Source organism: Ambystoma mexicanum, chromosome 2p, assembly GCF_040938575.1.
Source record: "Ambystoma mexicanum isolate Mex_15411 chromosome 2p, UKY_AmexF1_1, whole genome shotgun sequence".
Taxonomy (NCBI): Eukaryota; Metazoa; Chordata; class Amphibia; order Caudata; family Ambystomatidae; genus Ambystoma; species Ambystoma mexicanum.
Window position 1 is genome coordinate 277,398,367 of NC_090923.1, and position 21,702 is coordinate 277,420,068.

Consider the following 21,702-nt stretch of genomic DNA (forward strand, 5'->3'; position numbering starts at 1 on the left):
CTGAAGATTCGACAACGCTCTGGCCATGGCAAGGACCACCCTGCAGTCCGTTGGCAGCTTGTATCCTCCGAACTCTAAGGATGCAGGAGCCAAGCCTTCAGGTTCAGCGATCCTGGGTCGTGATGTAGGATTGCCCCTCCTTCTCTGGTGAGGAAATCTGCGATCACTGGCAGCTTGTCGGGGGCGACGCTGATATGCTGAGAAGATCTGGGTAACAAATCTGCCTCGGTCACGCCGGGGCGGCAAGGATCATCCAGTATCGGCACTGTGAGTTGATTGATGACTCGCAGCAGGAGAGGCAACAGAGCACGTCCAGGAACAGGCCTTTCCATGAGAAGGAAAACGCGTCCCCCATGCTCCTTGGCTGGTGGTACCTGCTGGCGAATCTCTGGCATTCGGTCGCCGTCGCAAAAACATCGATCTGGGGTCTGCCCCATTTGAAGAAGAGGCTGTCCGCTTGATCCTGTCAAAGTTCCCAACGCAGCTCCATGCTGAGGGAGTCGGCGATGTTGTTCTGGACTCCCGCCAGGTGAAAAGCAATGAGGAACATCTCTTTGGCGCCGGCCAAGTGGCACAATTCCTAGGACTCTCTGGAGAGTACCGGGGATCTGGTACCCCCTTGCTTCCTGATGTAGAACAGTGCGGTGGATTTGTTTGTGAAGACCATCACCATCTTGCCCTTGAGGGACGGAAGGAATGACTTGAGGGCCTATAACACTGCCCGGAGCTCCAGGACATTGATGTGGAGATCCCTCTCCTCTGGTAGCCTGGCATGGAGACATCCGGTGTGGGCTCCCCAGCCCTACGGGGAAGCATCTGTGGTAACCGTCTCCTGGTATGGGGGTTCTGGAAATCCGTGCCCCCGGCGATGTTGGAGCGCACGGCCCACCATCTTATCGCTCAACAGAACTCGTCGAGAACAATCTTGTCTGCAAAGCTTCCAGACACCTGGATCCACCGAGCGTCCAGGAATTCCATAAGGGGTTGCATCTGCAACTTGCAGAGTCGATCAGGTAAATGCACAACAACAACATGCGGAACAGCAACTTGATGGTCCGCACTGTGGCGGTCCTCAGTGCAAATAGCCGTTGCACCTTGCCCAGCATGGCCGCTATCCTCTCTTCCAAGGGGGCCGCCAGGCAGGATATGGAGCCTGGCCCCCAGGAATAGCACGTTCTGCAATGGTATCGAGCAGGATTTTGGATAGTTGATGGAGAAGCCCAGATCCGCCAACAGACGGACGCTCCTCTCCGTGTGTTCGACGGCTACTTCACTGGACTTGCTGTGGATGAGCAAGTCATCGAGGTATGGTACAGATGTATCCCTTGTAGACGCATGTGAGCTGCCACTGGCGCCAGGCACTTTGTGAACACGCTGGGCACTGACTGCAGTCCGAAAGGAAGGGCCTTGAACTGGCAGTGCCTTCCCTGTACCACAAAGCCCAGGAACTTCTGATGCTTCTCGTGAATGGAGACGTGGATGTATGCATCCTCCAGATCCAGCACCCACAAGAAGTCTCCTTCCCCCAGTTGGCGGAGCACATACTGCAACGTGACCATCCTAAATTTTTAGGACTTGAGGTATTTGTTGAGGCACCGCAGGTCTAGAAGGGGCCTCCAGCCCCCGGTCGTCTTCTTTACCAAGAAGTGCCTTGAATAGACTCAGAACCCCAGAGTTGCTTTGGAACCAGCTCTATCGCCCCCTTTTTTAGCATGGCCCGTACTTCCTGCAGGATTTGAGTGAGTTGCAGCTCCTGCCGGGCAACCGGCGGCATCCACAGACACTTCTGCTGGAACTCTAGAGTGTGTCCGTGGGCAAGAGCGTCCAGCACCCATCAGTCGGTGGAGATCTTTTCCCACTCGCTGACTAAGCCCACCAGCCGGGCTCCCACCGGGGTGCATGGGGGTGGGGGTCCCCCGACGTCCTGGCAGGTTCAATCTTGCTTCGGGGCCTGTGTGTCGCCTTGGAAGCGATGTCGCCACCTCGACCGAAAACCTTGGAGAGGCCCCTGTAGGCCTCTTGGGTCATGGACTGAGAGGGTTGACGGTACGAGGAAGACCCTCCGCCAAACCCCTTCGACGATCTGCCCAATTTTCCGCCGGCAGCACAAAAGGATTGACAACGCTGAAGAGTGCCCAGGGCACGGGCCGTCTCATTCTTAATGGCCTGCAATAATTTGTCAACGGCTTTCCCTAAGAGGTTGTCCCTGAAGTGCATGTCCAGCACCCTCGTCAGACACCGTTCCCCATCAGTCGGAAACCCTGTGTCCGCGATGTCCAGGGCCACAGTGATGGCATGGTCTGATGCCACCCTGTCTTCCTGGAGGATCTCAAGTGCCTCAACCCGCTTCTCATCAGGTAGAAATTCCAGCAGCAGGGCTGTCTTATACCAGAGCTCCCTGTGCACATGTGCCACGGTTGACAAGGCGGCATAGGGTGCCGCTTACTGTCCTTTTCCTGTTGGCGGCCCATGTGCTGTCGACATCCTCTTCTGGATCTCTGACACCAGGGTGCGGAGATTTGAAAGGATGTCCAGCGACACGTCCCTGGGTGGTGTCAGAGGAGGGGAATGGGGGCATGGGGGTGTGGGGGGGGGAGGAGTAGGCTTGCTGGGCCCAGTGCCCACATCGTCGTCAGCATTCCCACCGTCGTCGTCCTCTTTGGCGTTTCCTCTGTCGTCCACCTCGGAGTTGCCGCCGTACTACGGGACCGTGTGAACAGACACCAGGTCCGCCTAACCCAAGGAATAAATATCTGTGCCTTAGGAGCACCCCCCCCCCTTTGCATTTTTGCATCCTGAGGGGGGTCGATCTTGGGCTTAGGAATGGCCTTGGTCTTCTCCGGCTTCTCCCACAGCTTCCTTGGGTTAGCCGATTTCCTCTTTGAGGAGGAGCTGGAGCAAAGACTGGAGATGGCGAAGATGAGCACGCCCTGCCCGTTGTAGGACCCACTTGCACGGCAACCCCGATGGAAACAGACTTGCAGTGCTTGGCCTGGTCTTGGGCCCCCACGGATGGAGCGCCCACAAAGGAAGCACCATCTTCAGATCGGCCGGTCCTGGGTGTGGCATGCCCCTGCTTGCCGCACGGGGTAGAGGTCTTGGCGTTGAGCCACTCTGCCAACCGACTGTGACTATACTTAACGGTGCACTTGGAGATCCCAAGGCAGATTTCACAATCCGCTTCCCTGTGGTCCGGATGGAGACAGTAGAGGCTCTGTGAGTGTTTGTTCTCCACAAACACGTTCCTCAATCCGCAGCTGGAGCAGAGCTTGAAGAGGGAGTGTAAAGACTGGAGTGGGTTTTCTGTGCTCCTGCCCTTTATATGGCAGTGTAAAAGGACAGAGCACCCTAGCCAAGGTTCCCTATTGTTGGTAGCAATGGACGAGCAACCAAAGCTTAAGCTCTCAGGCGTGATGCAGGCTGGTTCTTAAGTGCAGTGTAGTCCCCAAGCCCCCACAAAGGAATGTATACACACTATGGTAAGTGATAAAACAGTTCTTTATATAAATAAGGTTCAGAATATAAACACAATCAATAACCCACTTTGTGCTATGGCAATACTAATGTGATAAATATGTATAATGTCTATGTGGTACCACAGTTGACTCTTGACTCCTTTAAAATGAACCAACTGCTGACAGTTTAAATGATATACAATTCAAAATAGCAAGGTGAATCAACAGATCTAGGAAGGAAGACAAGTTAGGTTAAACAATGGCAGAATAGTTTGTCCCACTACCATGAAACTGGTGTGTGAGGATTCCCCCCCCCCACCTGGGCAACCAGTAAATAAAGTATCGACAATCCCAGTCCACATATGTTTAAAATAGTCTGGTTTCCTGCTAAAATGTTCTACTACCCCAAAGTACCTGGTTTAACAGAGTTTCTTCGACGGTTTGTCGACGGATCTCTCGTGGGTGAACTCCCTTTAAAGCAGGAGCCACAGGGCGTCAGGATTCCTTGAAGAAAATGTGAACACTGTCGTCGACAGAGCAGCTTCGACCTTCGCTGTGCTCGTCGACGATGGGTCCTGGACGTCCTGTGAAGATGAGGTGTGCGGTGCACCTCGACGGCAAGCGTTTGTTGGTCTGTATCTTTGTGGACTTCAGGTGGCGGGAAACCCACCGGCGGATTCTCCCCGGCTCGTCGACGACCTCGACTTTCTCCGGCGGGACAAAGCGGTCGGCGGTGATGGCAAGGGAGTCTTCATTTCAAATGTCTTAGGCAATGGTGGAGTATTGCGGCTCCGGTCGTCAATGTCGCACTCACCTGTCTCTCTGCAGGAGCTATGGATGAGCCTCCCTTGATCAGAGTTCTAACTTCCCATGTTTTCACCCAGAGGGATTCCTGTCAAATACAAGATATACACTCAGACCTGAATTCACCCGATTCCCCTGGACCCTTCCCTTCACTTTACAGTGTGCTGTGATGTCCCCTAAAGGCTTACCTTGATATTTAGTAAGGTGTTCACTCCATCCTGCATTCGCAGGGGTGCGGTTCGCTCATATGAATGATGCCAATGTCTGTTGGCTAAGCTCAGATGCCACATGCTGTTATATGCCTTCACAGCGAGGCTGAGTTTTCAAGGCGCCAGTTTCTTCACTGGCTAGAAAGTCTTTTCCACAAGTGAACGTGGCGCGAAGAATGTTTAATGTCCTGAATTGTCCGTATTGTCTGGTTTGTCAAGGTATTTTGTGGGCGAGTAGTGCTGCATGTAGAAGTCAGCTGCTGGTAGGTAAGCGCAGCATCTTAAATTCGAGCGCGCCTGGTAATGTCTGTCCCTTTTCCCTTGCAGAAGTGGATTATGTGATATTAGCGCCGCAAGTCCGGGTTCAGCGCTACCAGAGACTTGGTGGTCTGGTAAGTTTGCACAGAGGCTTTGATAAGTATGTACTGCGTTATGAGAGGGAGCGCAGTGCAATAGTCTCCGCGTTATTGGGGCAAGTGCAATGACTAATGTCTCTTCTTTCTTTTGCAGGGGTTTGTGCGCTCGTACAACTGATCTGGATTCCAGCGTCACGGGAAGATTCGTTGAGTATGCGCAGCGTTATTGAAGTACGCGTGCTAACGCTGTTCTTCTTTGTTCTTACTGGTGCCGGTCTTGAAGTCCCCTCTCGACCGGATATAGCTGCGGTGTGGAGAAAGCACGAGTACCTGTAAACAGAATTAGAATGATCCAGAGCAGGTAGGCAGAAGCGGGAGGATCCGGAGCAGGTAAGCTGAAGCAGGATGATCCGGAGCAGGTAAGCTGAAGCAGGATGATCCGGAGCAGGTAAGCTGAAGCAGGATGATCCGGAGCAGGTAAGCTGAAGCAGGATGATCCGGAGCAGGTATACTGAAGCAGGATGATCCGGAGCAGGTAAGCTGAAGCAGGATGATCCGGAGCATGGAAAGTGTGTTGCTGATGCAGCTCACAGTAAGCAACACGAAGCACTGGAAGAATCTTGGGTGTGGCTTATTTAGCCAACCACACCCAAACACTAGAGAGCTCATGAATTGTCATGCACTTCCTGTTTGGCAATAGGAAGTGGTAACCAGGATGTTACTACAAACACTAGGAAGGAATTAAGTGGAGGTATCTGCTATGGGCGATTTGTGTGCCTATGCCAGGCCTGCCAAGCCTCCACCCAGCTTGCCCCAACTACCTGCCTGGTAGCCATGACAGTCGAGCAGCACAGCGGGCGGAAAGCTGTCCCAGCTTCTGGGCAACATTACTCCAGCAGTCCTTTGAACCCTGGTCGACTACGATGAACCTCGATGTCCGGGTGCTACACTTCAGATTCCTCGGCGGTCCCAGTCTCCGGTTGACAGTCTTTCGCGACTGGCTTCCAGGGTGCCTTGGTGAAGATTAGCTCTTGCACAATGTTCCCTCCTAGCCAGGTCCTCTCTTCGATCAGTCCTTGACAGACATGGCAGCTTTTGGATTTCGTTGACGGCAAGCAGCAGAAAAACCTTCTTCCAGCTGGGCTTCAAGGTTAAGCATCAAGTTTCAACTTCAGCTTCTGAACAATTCTGGTAAGTGAGAGGTCTCCAGATATACTGTTCCGTCTCTCATTTGCACTGCTGAGCCAATCAGGCTCACAGTGCATTCAGGCCATTCACTTCCACCCAGATACCTATAACAAGGAATGTGGATTGGGGCAAGCACCCATCCTTTCAGCACACCACACTGCATTCAAGCCAGTTCAGGGCAGGGCTGTCTCATTCTTTGTGTCACACACAGATACCAGGCACCCATAACATGGAATGCATATTGGTCACACACACTATTCACCCAGGTCCCAACCCAAGGGCTTACCCACAACATAGTCACTGGGAAGGCTCCAGCCAGTCTGGCCTGGACTTCCCCACAACACAATGTATGGTTCTTCCACCCAACAGCCAGTCAGGAGAAGGGACAGAGTCAGGGCTTCCCAAGACTTTGGGAAAACAACGTAACAGGCAATAGAAACCAAGAGGCTACAGGGGCCATCTTGTCTCCAATCAGGAGTCCACTGATTCCTATGGCAGGGCCTGGGTCCTGTGCAGAAAACAAAACAGAACACACATAAGGGCATACAGGACAAGGGCATGGAGGCCCTGTCCCTCCAATGCATTTCCAGCATCACAGGGAGCCTTCCTCCTCCTCCTCTGACATGCTCCGGTGTGCGGTGTAGGCCTGATGAGCTTCTGGAATCTTTGATGAAACTCTCAACAATTCTTTCCCCTTGAGGGGCAATGAAAGACGCCGACAAACTGATCCCTGCTTGCCGGGCAAAGGAACAAAAGAGCATACAGGCTCTATTTGACTAAAATAGAAACTTTTTTATCAAAAAAGCATGCAAACGTAGAAAAGCTCTTGGAGCAAAACATGAGGACTCCCAACACTTCAAAGTGCAGTAAAAAGCTGAAGATGGCTGCCCGAGGAGGAGCTTAGATAGAGGGCAGTCATTGGCTGGGGGCAGTATGACCCAGAGCTCAGTGATTGGTTTATAGGAGAAAGACAGTTTGTAAGTGAAAGTGAAACAGTTTTTTCTTTTACCAAGGTTTCCCGGAATGACGACGGGGAATATTCATGCGCATGTGAATCCATGCCAGACCACATGCTGGAGAATCACCCCACCAGGTATTCCTACTGCTAGGATGTCCAGGCGTGTCCAATAGGCAAGAGTCCGCACCTCGCCACACTCAACCTGACCAGTCAGTCTCCAGACCCGTCAGGCCCAGGCCACCAACCACTACTAGAACCTATAGCCAGGCACTGTGTTGATAGGTGCAGTAAATCAAAACTACAATGGGAAAGGCACAGTCTTCCCTTCTTTATACACAGATGTAAAGCTCAGCCTTGGAATGGAGTAGATGGCCCACAAATAGCAGTCCCTGTGCCTTTAGTGGCCTTCAGAAGCAATGCACTTGCCAATATGGGTAGAAGACTGGAGATCCCAATGGAAATCACTGCAGGCCCAGGTTCCAAGCAGGAAAGTCAATAGAACGTTGTGTCACTAGCCTCACCCCAGGGTGCCTCCAGCTATATAACAATTCACAAATGAATAGTGCACTTGCGGCTCCTCCTGTGGGTCTCAGAGCACGGTATGCAAGCCCTGAACAGGCTGCAGTGCATCCGCGCCCAATGCTCCTGTAGATAACAGGCACTCCCCGCCGGTGGCCTCCCAGCAGCACGCGGGCAAGGATCTCGGCGGGGAATGGTTAAGAGCCTGCCCCCACCACTACAGGGACTCTCAGCTCAGGCCAGGAGGCAGAACACACCAGGCACCCTGCAGCCGCACCAAGAGCACACCCCAGACACTGCAGCCGAGTCGGCGAGGGAGTCCTCAGGATCATGGCCACCACTGCACGCCAGAGTTCAAAACGGCCCGCTCCACCTCCAGGGCCAGGTGTGACTTTCTTCCGTCCCAAGGACAACGAACCAAATGCAGGATTTATTGAACATAGAATGTCACCGAGCAGTAAGCCTCACGCTCAGACACTCACAGTTGCTGCTCAGCAGCGCCCCCCATGATTTTGGAATTTCCAATAAGATCATTGATACGGATAACTAATATCAACAGTGCAACCATCCCAAAGAGAATATGGTTTTGTACAACAGTAGCATCTTTAAGCGTAGTTAAGTATAACATCTGTGTGTGAACAACTAACAATTGTACTGAATATTGTTTTGACATCAAATCAGCTGCAATGTCTAGGCAGCTGCAAACACCAACTGCCAAAATGTGATGGTGTTAGGCTGTTATTTTATTAGAGAAGCCATATGAACAGAACAAATCTTACTTGGCTCTGAAGTATTGAACCCCTGGTTCTTCAGTCCATCATGCACTGCCCTCGACGACAGAATTCTGAAAACAAAGAAGACAGACTTAATACATAGATTCACCAGCCTCTATTCCCAATGCAGCATAATTCAAGCAATATAATAGTTCAACACCTCTGATAGGACTCCTGGAGAAGCACAAAAGTAGCGAAAGTTCCATACTTATATTTCTCCAATTACAAATCATACAGTGCATTTTTTACAATTAACACGTGATATACTTTATATTACAGCACTTATAAACCTAAACATACAAGTTTTTCAAATATTCAATTATTTGGCAATGGTTGCAGATTCACAAACTTAATTTATAGTGTGTTATTTAAAAAGAGAAGTTGAATAAAAAATGTCAGCTATGGTTTGTCTAAATGTATTTATATATAGGGAGACATCCTTTAGAAAAATGACTTCTCTGCATCAGCATGTAAACCCCACCTAAAGGAAACAAGCCAAAGTGATCGCTAGTGATTGAGTGTGATTGAGTGTGATTTCATCATTTGTTCTGGTGGTCAGCCAAAAATGTTTGAGGTTTTGGGGAGTTAAGGGTTTGAATGCCACCACCACCTATTTCTCTTCACACACAGAGTAAGTTTAACCAGAAATGTTTTAGCTAGCCTGGAATTCATGCTAATGTATCTGATGGGGGGTAAGCGATAATGTTGGACCACAGAACCAAAATACATACAGGTAACTAGTTGGAGGGAAAAATGTTGGAATTAGCCACTGTCGGAGTGTGGAAAAAGGAAATGCTGGATGAAGCAGCACAGGCGATTGTAAGAGGAGCATGTGTCATAAGTTCAACAAGTAAATGCTGGTATTTCAGTTAAGTACCCTTTAGAGGCCAGTCTTACATATGTTAATGTTAAAGGTATTTTTATCAAGCACCGTCACCAATCCAATTGGTCCCCAGGGGCTCAGGCGGATCTGCAAACAAGAAGGCGGGTTCGGTTAGTCGGGTGAAGATGGAGTAGGAAAGTGAGAGGTGGTGTGTTGTTGGCGGCTTCAGTTCGGTTTACACTGTGTGCTGAGCTTTGGTGTGAATATCGGACTGACGCGAGGCCTCATGTGCTGTTGCTGCGGTTTATGTGTTTGTTGTTGCAGTGTGGTGAAGTGCGTGTAGTTTGCTGAGCGAGAAGATGGTTGCGTGGATTTTCGGGTGAGTTAGGTATGCAGAGATTTGAGCATATGGTTAGTGGGTTATATATCCTGGTCTTTGTAAATCTTGTCCGATGTGTCCAGTTGTCCTGTAGGTAGGTATAGATTCCACTTTTTTTCTTTGTCCATCTAATTGTTATGAGGGATTGCGTGGCGCGTTCCCGGCTGTGTTGTATTTGGACTTAGTGTAATGGGGCGGAATATGTCTAGTCCCTACCCTCTGGTATTGGTGCTATAGGATAGCAGTCGCCTACTCCCTCGCTACTTATTTCCGTCGCTGTTCTATTGGTGCCTGTGCGTAATTTGTAGGCCAAGGTGCTATTGATAAAACGTCCTTGACCTTCCATCCCCATCTAGCTGTGTTTAATCCATGGTATCGTCCATCAGATCTAAATCTCAGTGTTAAATTGGTGTGTCGTAGATTGGCTTCCTTAGATTCTGTTTATGGAGGATCGCTTATGGGGATCCGGGATCGGTTTCTTCACTCATCGTTTCAGCTGTGTATATGCCCCGTGGGCGTTCTTCTAGGTATGAGGTGAAGAGCCAGGATTTTAAGAGATTTCTGAATAGTAGGTTGTTTCTTGTGTTAAATTGTCCCACGTTTTTGGTGAGAGAAAGAGGTTCCTCTGAATTTTCTTTTGTTGTAGGGGTTTGGTTCCAAGCGGATGTTGCTGCTTGATATGAGCATCCTTGTTGGGTGATGTAGGCTTAAGTTCTCTCTCAGGAACTCCGCGCCTTGGTTGTGGATTGCTCTGTCCGTGATGCCCATTGTTTTGAACTTGATTCTGTAAGTGATTTCAATCCGGCAGTTGTTTTATTCTGAACGATATACCACTTATATCACACCCCTCTCTTGGACCCCCCCACCCGCCGGTCACACTGAACCAGGAATCAGGCTGGTTTGCAAAGTTAAAATATGTATTTATATATTCACAATATAATGACACTATTTTTAATGGGGTACAATAATCACCAATGGGGTGATGTCGCACTAAGCAATCTCTTTAATCACTGGCAGTAATGATGAGCAGAAACAATGGAGCACAGCAATAATACTTTTGTGGGTGGGTGTTCAAATCAAATAGCAATGTGGTTACTCTTTCCCCCTGCACACTCCTCAGCCCCCCAATATGCAATGTAGAGAGATAGGAGGAGAGAGAACAGGTTTCAGGAATGCAGAATTCAAATAAATGTATCAATCCCAATGTTAGGCGGAAACCTGTGCAGTTCCCTCTGGGACCACTGCAAAAGATTTAGGACTACAGGCGTTGGACCCACTTGGTAGCCGTCTGCACCACACAGATTCACGTGGTAGCTGTGGCTGAGCAGTCAGACTTCTCTCAAGAAAAGTTGAGCAGTATGTGGAGTATACAAAATAGGGCAATTCTTCACAGCAAGACAAGCAAACACGCAACGAGGCTTAGTGTAAAGATATCAAGGTATTTATTTATAACACAACATCTATGGAAAACACTAAAGCAAATCACGGCAAACAATCCCAAACACAATTCCTCTACGAAGTAGAAAACGATCAATCCCCCTAGAAAAATATCGACAACTCAGGTTCTACTGGTACCACTTATTTTCAGACAGAGGTGTATACCTCAACCTAGATGAAACTCGAATATTAGTTAGGAAGGGGAAAAAGATAGGCAGGTTATGAAATCAACACAGTTCAATCCTACGCGGATAAAATGCAAGGCAGGAAGGCAAGTATTACAATAGATCATAAAGTTCAGAGGCCAGGCCCACTCGGAGAGAGGCAAGGCGCGATGTCCCAAAAAGTCTCTAGTGAAGATGCATTCAAGTCTGTGTAGCAAATTGTTATCGGCAGGTTGAACCAGTTCAGAACAAAGAATGAGAAAAGCTTGGAGGCGACCCAACGGAACGGAGAGGATTAAGACACCTCATTCGAACCGATCGAAAGGGAAGCCAGGCGGACACGGTACCTTGTTGTGGAGGGCAGCTCCGGCGGGGGCAGTTGTTCCTTGTGGTGGATGCACGTCGGGTCTTTGCCAAGAGCAGAGATGATCTCGTCGTCGAAGGAAAGTGAAGTCCGGTGCACCACCAGGGAAGAGACCAGCCGCGGAGTGCTCCGTCACAAGGCACCACCTTTTGGTCGCGATACAGGGGTAGTGGCTATCCGGTTGCCGGGGTGCTCTGCACGGGCAATTCGACCACTGTGTCCTGAGGCGAATAAAAAGCAAAGGGGACTGGTTGTTCCCACCAGTCAGGGGAAGAGACTCTCCGGCAGGGAGATCTCCTCTGTCGTCGGGAAGTGGTGAGTAGGCTCAGCAGGGCTCCACCGGAGGTGTCGTCGTTGCAGGTCGGCTCAGCGTTACCCTCGTCGGATTCTTAGGTCCTGTGGCGACTTCTGAAGATCCAGTCCCAAAAGCCCTGCTTTTATGCAGAAAACCCCCATTCATTCAGCCTAGCTGTCAATCAACACATGCTAAGTGGTGAGCGGGAACGCTCACCACTTGGGCCAATCACTCCAGAGTGCGACCTGAGTTGGCAAGGCAACTCGGTCCAGGGTGCCTAAACCCCCTCCTACACCCCTGAGGTAACCCAGACAGAATGGCACCACCTTGGAGGGTCTCTGTACAGAGGCCCGCCAAAAGTGGAACAAAGGGCTCAACCTTTGGTTTAGGAGTCACAGAGACGAACACAGACGCCATTTTACAAACCGAGTTCTGGCAGAAAATACCATCCGATAAACTTATTCACGATAAGTAGATCGGTGGTACGTTAGAGGTTAACGAGAAAAAGTAGTAATCTCCAACAATGGGACGAATCCCATAGGGTTATGCTCGGGGTCGAACATAACAAGTAGTTTCCACTGCCACCAGCCAAAACTCGACGAGGGGGGACGGGACAGTGCCCCCTCGAGTAACAGGTCTAGGAGTAATCGAATTACCCCTACTAGTACGTCCACAATAAGATGGTTTGTACTAGTCCTGTTAGTAAATTTAGGTCTAGTAAAGCCAATGGTGACTTTACATGCCCGGGGAGACAGTAGTCAGTCCCCGGGTATGGAGTCTATGGTGGGGGTCCGCTAGGACGCCCCAGTGTTACGGCACGTAGGGTGCGGTGTAACACACATAGAAAAACATATGAGACCCTATGGAGTAAAAGACCCCATAGCCCATCGAACACATTGACATTTCAAAGGACTTACACACACATACATGTCCAAGAGTGGGAGAAAAGAGTCTCACTCTTGGCAGGATGGAAAAAACAAACTCCAGAAATCCAGCAAAGCTGCTGGGGGACTCACTAGGTTAGGAAATTCAGCCTAAACAGAGAATTCTCCCTAACACCCAATTTCCCCCCCAGCAAACACAAGAGAGAAACAGAACTGATTGGAAAACTGTAAAAATGGTTTTAAAGTTGTCTTTGAATGGAATGGGTAAAACACTAAATATGGCTTAAATCACTGAAATTGTTTAAATTCTAATGGGAGCCGCTTTATATGGTTGCAGATGAACACTAGCAAGGATTTGACACTAAGAAGCAATGTGCAAACTGAAATTTGAGGTTGTGTGCAATGAAAAGCTATTTTACACGTGTAATATTTTGCCAAAACGAAGATTTGTGGCAAACTTTTCCATGCGCGGTATTCGCGATTGCTGAAAAGCTATAGGGACTTGAGATGCGGTTCTTTGTTCTATGGAAAGCGTAGGATGTTAGATACAAGCAGACATTTAAATTTTGTTTCTAGCATAATATGTGAAGAAGTTATGGACGTTTTCGTGGAGGTCGTTTTTCTGAGGTGCAAGAATGAGAAAAAAGGGATGCTCTTTTTAAAAGACAAACAGGATTTCTTTACACTAGGGAATGACTAGGAAGAAGCAAATACTACACAGGAGCACAACCACCGGACCAGGAAGCCTCTGGATCAAGTTTTTGGCTGCCAAGGAGCTTGCATTCTTCAGATGAAATATATTAGCACAAAGATATGTTTAACAATACTATTAGAGAAGGAATATAGTAGGGATGAGATAGAGAGTTCAGGCAAATCAAAATAATTCTAACAATGCAGTTTTGGATATAAGAGGATGGATTTGAGATGGGGATTGACTATGGATACTACATAGGCTAGTGACACAGTTCTATACTCTGGATACTCACTATATGCATTTGAACAGAACCGTCATGAATTCTGGTCAGTCAAGATTTCTGGACAGGAATTCTGCTGGGCACACCCGACTGGACAGGCTGCTGGGCACACCGGACTGGGACAGCAAGGCACTCTGGTCCGTACGTCACAGCACGACTGGACTGGGTCTGCAATGGCTCTCTGGTCACAGCACAGCACGGCACAGGATTGGGTTTAATCCGCCATTCTCGGTTCTGAAGATAATTATTTAGCAGGAAAGCAGTTACACCACAGCCTGGCTGTTCTTTGGTTCCACTTAGAGGTCTGGGGTAAATTCTGGTTTCTGGAATTTTAAGGCCTATCTGAGAATGGTTCAGCTATAGAGTGGGCCTTTCTGCTTTGCCAAGTTTCTGGAGTCTGGAGCAAGGAATAGGGATGGATCTCCTTCAGGGTGCTTCGCCAGCAATTGGTTAGTGGGTGAATCTGTGTGTCCTAAGTCCTCAGCTGTCTCTATTTATGCATTTGGTAAAGGGGTGTGTATGCTGGATTATCCTAAGCGCGCCCCCTAGGCTGGCTATAGGCTAGAATCTCCCCTCTCCCTTGATTGGAGGAGAAAACAGGGCATCACCATGATGTGGTTTTATGAGTCAGAGAATCCTCCCCTTGGCTTTTGAACATTAAATCTTCTTTTAGTATAATACATATTTACAATTTAGCAAACGTTATAACAATAACATATCTAGATCACATATGTTGTGGAGCAAATGCTCTTCCAAGCCCCGTCATTGTAGGATCTTGGTTTGGCTTTTGACAGAATTCTGCCCTTTTGGGCCGGAATACAATATCTAGTTTATCCAAAAATGTGTACAACTGTGCACATTGCATATGGGCATATGCATGTGAAGTTTCCTGCTTTTGACATAAATACATTTGCTATAAAACCACAATTCTCACAGTGACTTCCCAGAACAGAGCACAGAGTTCTGGCTCCTCTTAAAATGTGCAGCCAAAGATTAGGTTCAGAAGTCCGGGGTTTACATATTTTTTACAATTGTACACAGTAAATTATCAATCTTTTTAGAAATATGCTTTTTGTCCATTGTGAAGCAACAAAAGGCTGTCTTTCCCCGCCAACTTCCTCTTCTTGCAGCTCAGGCGCGATCTCCGCCCCCTTCCTTCTGGAAGAGGCCATTTACGATCCTTCCTGATTAGCATCTCCTTGCCTTGGGGGAAGTCCATTGTGCTCTTTCCCCACAGCAGCCCAAGTTCCCCTCCCTTGATCTATCCTCAGAGGTGTGATTTCCTGGGCTTGTGGAGCAGAAGGGAGGTGCCTGGCTTTTGTGGGGGGAAACTGTGTAACTAAGCAGGCTTAATTTTAATGTCATTCTGTTACATTTTTTTCTTGGTTTAAACAAACTTGCAATTTTCAAACAAGCAGCTAGAACACTTATTCCAGCTTCTAAACCATATTATGTTTAAATAGTTACAACCTAGGTTACTCTTGATAACAGGTCACTTAGATTTCAGGCATTAGATTTCAGTATACAAGTTTAAATCCTTATGAGGCAAACTACTGACAGCTGTCATACAGGCGGCCGCTGGTACTGCGCCCATATTTTGACAGATCCCACAGGTAGGCAAACTTGTGCTGTGGGTGTTTTGATGACCAATTCAGCTTTCCAGGATCTGCAATTTCACAATGATTTCTTGAATTCAGTAAGATGCGACACCCAGCAAGAAGATTGGATGTTTGTGGGTGTTTTGGACCAGCATTCTGTATTTTCAGCAACCAAGAAAAAGGATTTAAATGCAAGATTTCAGATTTCTTTCAGCAAGCACTGCTTTTCATGCAGGCTCCATTTTTACTGGTTGAGCAGCCAAATGACATGTTTCAGGAGTGAGGTCTCCGTTCCACCAGTGACAACATGCATTATAGATTTGGCAGCCATCTTTTTGTGCTTTGTAGAGCGCAATTTCCATAGGTTTTGACGCGCATAGGGGTTTTGCGGCCATTTTGATGATTCCGGTACCACCAGGGCACAGGGATGCCGCAGGGCAGAGCATAAGTGGGTTAATACATCCCACAATTTGCTGTTTTATTGGTAGCCAATGTAGTGATTTCAGTGCTGGTGTGATGTGTTCTCTTTGGGGTAATTTGAGAAGCAGTCTGGCTGCCGCATTTTGTATGCCTTGTAGTTTTTTTTTAGAAGTCGTTCAGACATACCCAGATATAGGCTATTGGTGTAGTCTACTATGGACATGACGAGAGTGATGACAGCAAGTGTTTTGTTTGCGAATGACAGGAATGGTAGGATCCTTTTTACCGCTCGCAGGAGAATGAAGCATTTCTTGATTAGAGCCTTTACTTGTGGCTCTAGAATAAGTTTGTTATCCATCAGGACACCCAAGTTTTTTACAATTGACGATGGGCTGGGGTTGTACCGAGATCCCTTGGCCAAGGGATGTAATGGTTGTCTCTTCTGTTTTTTATGATCATGATTTCTGTTTTGCCGGGGTTCAGTTTGAGGTAGTTCGAGTTCATCCAGTTGTATGTTTCACAGAGTATGTATCGTCGGCGTAGTTGCAGCATGTGAGGCTGTCTTTTGATGATCTGGATTAGTTGAGACAGGTAGATGTCGAATAATAGCGGGGAGAAGGACGATCCTTGTGGTACTCCGCATGAGGATTCACTTTGGTTGGATTTGAAAGGTTTCATCCATATGGCCTCTGTTAAAAAGGATTTGATCCAAAATAGGACACAGTCTCTGATTCCAAGTTCTTCCAGTCTCGTGATGAGGATGTCGTGTTAAATGCCGCAGAGTGGTCTAGAAGTATCCCATATAGAGAGACGTGATGATTCCGTTCATCTCATTGGTCTGAAGCCTGCTTGTGCCTGGTCTAGTAAGCAGTGCTCTTCTACACATTCTTGGGTTGTTCAGTATATGTACGTTTCTAGTAGTTTAGCTGCATACGGGATGTTGGAGATGGGTCTGTAATTGGAGAGGTTCTTTACATTTCCTGCTGTATCTTTGAGTAGAGGCTTGTTGTATGCTGATTTGAAGGATTGTGGCACTTTCCCTGTTGAGATTGAAAGGTATAAGACATTCCTATGGTATTCCATGGGTGCTCCTTGTGAGAGGATCGATTTGTATACGCCCAGAAGGCAGGGATCCGCAGGAGAACCGGTTATGTTGCTTTAATTAACCAGTTTGACGAAAGTTTCCACTGATATTTTGGGGAAGCTTCGGAGTTTGTTTAGGTTTACCTCATCGAGGTAGGTGGGTTCTGTGCTCTGTTCGCATGGTCTGTTTTGTATGGTCTATTGGATGGTAATGATTTTGTTTTTCAAGTGGTCTGCTAGGTCACTGCATAGTTTCTTCGATGGTATTGGCATGTTGTTGCAGCCCGGTGGATTATTTATGTCATTTATGATTTTGACAAGTTCTTTTTGGGTGTTTGGTGCTTTGAAGATTTGGTTGTCATATTTCCTTTTTACATGAGCGGATATGTTGTTGAAACTTTAATTATTTTTTCACTGTCATTTTTGATCCTCCATTCTAGTTCCAGTTTTAGTTTTTTTCTTTTCATGGTGCTGAGTAGTTGGGTGAACCATTTTGCCATTGCTCTTTTGCATGAAGGGGTGAAAGGTTTTTCTATGGCGATTTCGTCGATCGTCGTAGTTATCTAGTTGTGGAGTAGAGCTTTTCTTTTGTCCAGGTCCGCTTCTTCCATAGTTGCTGCTTGTGGTTTGCTGAGATCCAGAAGTTCAGTTAGGTTGGAGATTTTGATGGTTCTCCAATTTCTTTGCATGGTGATCGGTGGCTTGTCTTGTTGCTTGATTATTGGAGTGATCTGTGTGATTATGAAGGGAATGATGAGGTGGTTGCTCCCGAGTATTTGAATTGGTGGTGCCGTGTTAATAAGTTTTCTGTTGACGAGGATTGCATCAAGTTTATGCAATGCCGTGTGGGATGCTCCTTAGATCATTTGGTGTAAATTCATTGCTGTTAGTTGGCTGGTTAGAGATTTTTGTGTGGCTGTGGTTTCGAACCAGATGTTAAAGTCTCTGAGGACGATCAGATGATTGTGCTCGATGGCTATATTGGTGATTGCTTCCGTGAAGGCGTCTACGAAGGTTGCATTATAATTTGGTCGTCTGTATATCAATATGAATTTCAGGTTTGTTCTGGGGTTTGCTGATAAGCGTAGGATTAGTGATTATCAATGTTTAATGGGTCTTGTCTTCCAGTTTGATTTCTAGGTGTTCCTTGTGGATGATAGCCAATCCACCACCTTTTTTGGTTTTTCTATTTGCTTGGACGCATTTCAAGTTATCAGGCAGGCAGTTGTTGAGGGTGATCTTGTAGTGGTCATCTAGCCATGTTTCAGTTACAAATAGGATGTCGATATCTCAGTCACATAGGAGGTCATAGATTTCGGTGGCATTTTGACATTGACCTTGTGTTGATTAGATTGCAATGGATCATTTTGGTGTAGTTTTGTTTATTTGTTCCTGGTTTTGGTTTGTGGGTGTTCAATCGGTGTGCTTCAGTGTTGACGCTGATTGGATGAAAATCAGCAAAGGCTGCTTCTTCATTGAAGCGGTCTGTTAGATTGATAGTTGGGCTGTTCAATCGTCGTGCTTCTCTGTGGATGTATTTAAGGCCATTTAAGGCAGTTTCTGCTGGGGGCAGTTGAATTTGTTTATCCGTATTAGTGGTTCCAAGTTCCTGCTCTCTTTGTCGGCATCCATTTCTGCGTTGGGGGAATTTGGGTCCTCAGTGGCGGGAGTTGGTCTCGGTGTAGAGTTTATAGGGCAGATCGCGTGCATACAGTGTCTTGTGCTAGGACAGTATTGATGTTTTCCTTTTACGTTGCAATGCCTGGTGATGTCGAAGTCGGTCTGCTACGTTGGCTGGGTAAGGTGTTCCTTTCCTATAGGAGCACTGTTGAAGGGAGTAGGGGAGTACTAGGAGTTTGGCGTGTGGCTCAGCTATTTGGGTCTATGGGGAGGAGGTTAGCAGGGTAGGTGGTTGAAGGTAATTACTAGCGTTGGAGGCTGCTGGGTGTTCTTGGGTATTGGGCAGCCTAGGACTCAAAGGTAGATATCGATAGAATGGCCAGAGTTTTGGAGTGACAAGATAGTGGGAGCCTAGGTTTCACTGATGTTACAATTGAGGTACTCTTTGATTTAGGATCTTTGAGTGTTGGGGAGGGATCTAGGTTTGACGCGGCCAAGCAATAAGTTAAGCGCCTTGATTCCTGAAATCTACTTGACAGGGGGAAGGCCCTGGCTTCCCAGAGTGCCAGGCAGTGGTAGATAACCAAGATGTGGTACACCTGGATAATGACAGGGGCGGGCTAGTGTTTCACACATGGGCAGGGGGTAATCAAATGCCCAGATTTTCTATGCCTAGTTAGCAACAGTAGGGGATTCACAGAGGGCTAATGGTATTTGGAACATATAGAATTGATAGACCTGGATTTTGGGTCAGATGCCCGATTGTCCAAGACTTGCATGCAGTACTTGAAACGCCTCGATTTGAGAGACCTAGACAGCTAGAGGGAGGTCCATTTTCAAACAGTAGCAGGCAGTAATTAGAGCAGCTAGATTTAAGACCCCTAGATGACGGGAGACGTCCTAGGTTTCAAAGAATGGCAGGCAGTGGTTACAACGCCTATATTTCAAGCACCCAGACAGTGGGAGAGAGGCCTAGGCTTCACACAGTGCGAGGCAGCGCAGGTTAATATTCACAGTACTATCTCAATGTAATATGGACGATGTGCAGCGCAGGCTACCATTAACCAGAGACGTCTTTATGGGAGGGCAAAAGGGGCAGTTGCCCAGGGCCCCCACCTTGTAGGGGGGCCACACAAGTCTAGTTGATCTGAAGAAGTAAGATTCCATTGTTCACCAGTCTTAAATAGCACACATCAGGATATTTTATGGGGTGCTGCTGAGGCTTTAAACCCATTGCCTTTCTGTTTTGATAAGTACATTCTGCCTTATCAATTCATCATGTATTGCTTTCTATGTGCACTCTGGTATACATAGTTTGTGTGTTCCTTACGGCACAACTCTGTAGCATTCTTTCCTTGATAGAGTGCCACAATGGTTCAGAAGTTAGCTCAGTGTGTGAAGCACCCATTGCAGAGATGTGTTCATATGCAAAATTAGAATATAATATTCCAGCAAGGCTGGCGGAGCCTTTCCTATGTCTGAAGTTTATAAACCTGCCTGCATATGTACTTTGTTTTGTAGAACAAAATCTGCTATTATCAGCAATGTACCTGCACCAGCTAGGGGCTGCTATAAAAACTAACATATCATCCGTATGGTGAAGGTCTAGAAATTTGTTTGTACAGATGGGGTGTTGTAAAACGAAGGCAATCACCCCCAACTATGGAATAAACTATTAGTCCAAGAGGTGACTAAGTTTCCAAATTCAAGACTATGGAACAAAAGCGTTCATCCTTGTATCCAGGATTTTCCAGCAGACGATACAGTGATCCTGGTCAAATCATCTAATATATCTTACATTACTATGCTTTCTTCTGTGAGGCTTGCCTTCTTGCTTGCTGCTGGTATCGTTTAGCCCATTACTTGATCTTTCTTCGTATGTAGGCTATTTGGGTGGAAGGGTTGGTAGACGGAAGAGAGCGGACCATATGTTGCAGGCCTCAAGCAGGCATATTTTAAGGTCTGCTTGTTTGACTTTTACCAAAAAGCAAACCGCTTTTAGTGTCAAAGGTTTTTATTCACGTTTATGAATGAAAATGTCGCAAGCCATTATTTTGGAAGTATTTAAAGCTTAAAATACAAAAGACAAACCCAGATTAAATTTGTTAAATCACATCGATTGGTATGCTGGTTTTTATACACTTCCCTTGATGATGGAGGGGTTGAAGCTAGACTCATTCCCATTTTGCATAACACCCTTCTATAATATTGTTAATGTGATTTGTGTACTTTCCAAGTCTGTGTTTATAAAATGAGATTGTTTTAGTTAATGGTAAGAACTGGAAAATAAAGTGTTCAAATGCTTAAATTGCAGAGTTGGCACAAATTCAATTTTCACCCCTTCACCCCTCAACTAATGTGTGATCCTGGGCATCTCATTTAATCTTGTATTGCCGAACCTCTCAATATTGCCAGTCCCCAAACCTTTCAAATTGTTAGCACTTCTGAGTGATTGCTTTCTCATGGTATGATCTTCATAAAAGCCTTATTCATGGTTTCACTGTGTTAATAGTGAGCATATTTATATTGCACACCACAGGCATTTGTTCCTTTGATATCTATTGGCAACACTATTTGAAAACCATATCCCACTTCTAATATCAGTCTGTCTGGATAAAGACACCTTCCCGGTAGCTTCTAATCTGCCTCCACTATCAATGCTACGGTATGTGTATTGATATTGATATTTTTTTTCTATCGCGCTCGTACATAAGTTTCAGAGCGCGACAAGGCAAGGGTGGGGAACACGGGAGAACAAAACAACGATCTTACTAGGCTCAGTGACATTGAGAACGTGCAAGTGCATGGGAGAGGGGGAGGGGAAAAGTGCATGGAAGGGGGAGAAGTGGAAAGTGCGGAGCAAAGGAGAAACAGATCAATAATAATGCATAAATAATAAAGGAAACAAACAGTGGTATTTCAAGTGGCAAGTGCTGGGTTTAAGGCAGCAGACAGGGTAGGTCTGATACGTGCAGGAAGAAAAAGTGGGAGAGGGAGACTGTATGGGTTCAGACACAGACCCCAGTGAAAGGGGAGGCCTGAAGGCAGTGCAGAGGGTGGCAGGGTGAGCAGATACCTGGGCCCAGAGGACAGAAGGTGGCCAGGTGCACGATGCCAAGAGAGAACAGATCAGCAGGGGAGACGGGGAGCGAAGGCAGAAGCAAATAGGAAGGTCTTGAGGTGCTTCTGGAACTGGAGATGGTTCTCCTCAAGTTTCAGAGTGGCAGGGAGGCTGTTCCAGAGGGACGCCCAGCCGAAGACAGATCTACCCGCAGCTCGTTTCTTTGAATAACGACTGACCCTGAGGGAGTTGGTGGTAGAGGAGCGAAGAGCTTGAGAGGGGAGGTATTTGCGGAGGGATAGCTGACGGTATTTTGGACCCAGGACCCAGAAAGCCTT

At 47.2% G+C, this 21,702-nt stretch overlaps 1 protein-coding gene across 3 annotated transcripts in view; it reads right to left on the reverse strand.

The window, feature by feature from the left end:
- SFMBT1 (Scm like with four mbt domains 1) overlaps positions 1-21,702 on the reverse strand; it is a 1,637,826-nt gene that overhangs the window by 347,441 nt on the left and 1,268,683 nt on the right. For all 3 annotated transcript variants that reach the window (XM_069643544.1, XM_069643545.1, XM_069643546.1), the window contains exon 14: positions 8,269-8,333. In XM_069643544.1, coding sequence (XP_069499645.1) covers positions 8,269-8,333 — 65 coding nt within the window. The remainder of the gene's footprint in view (positions 1-8,268; positions 8,334-21,702) is intronic.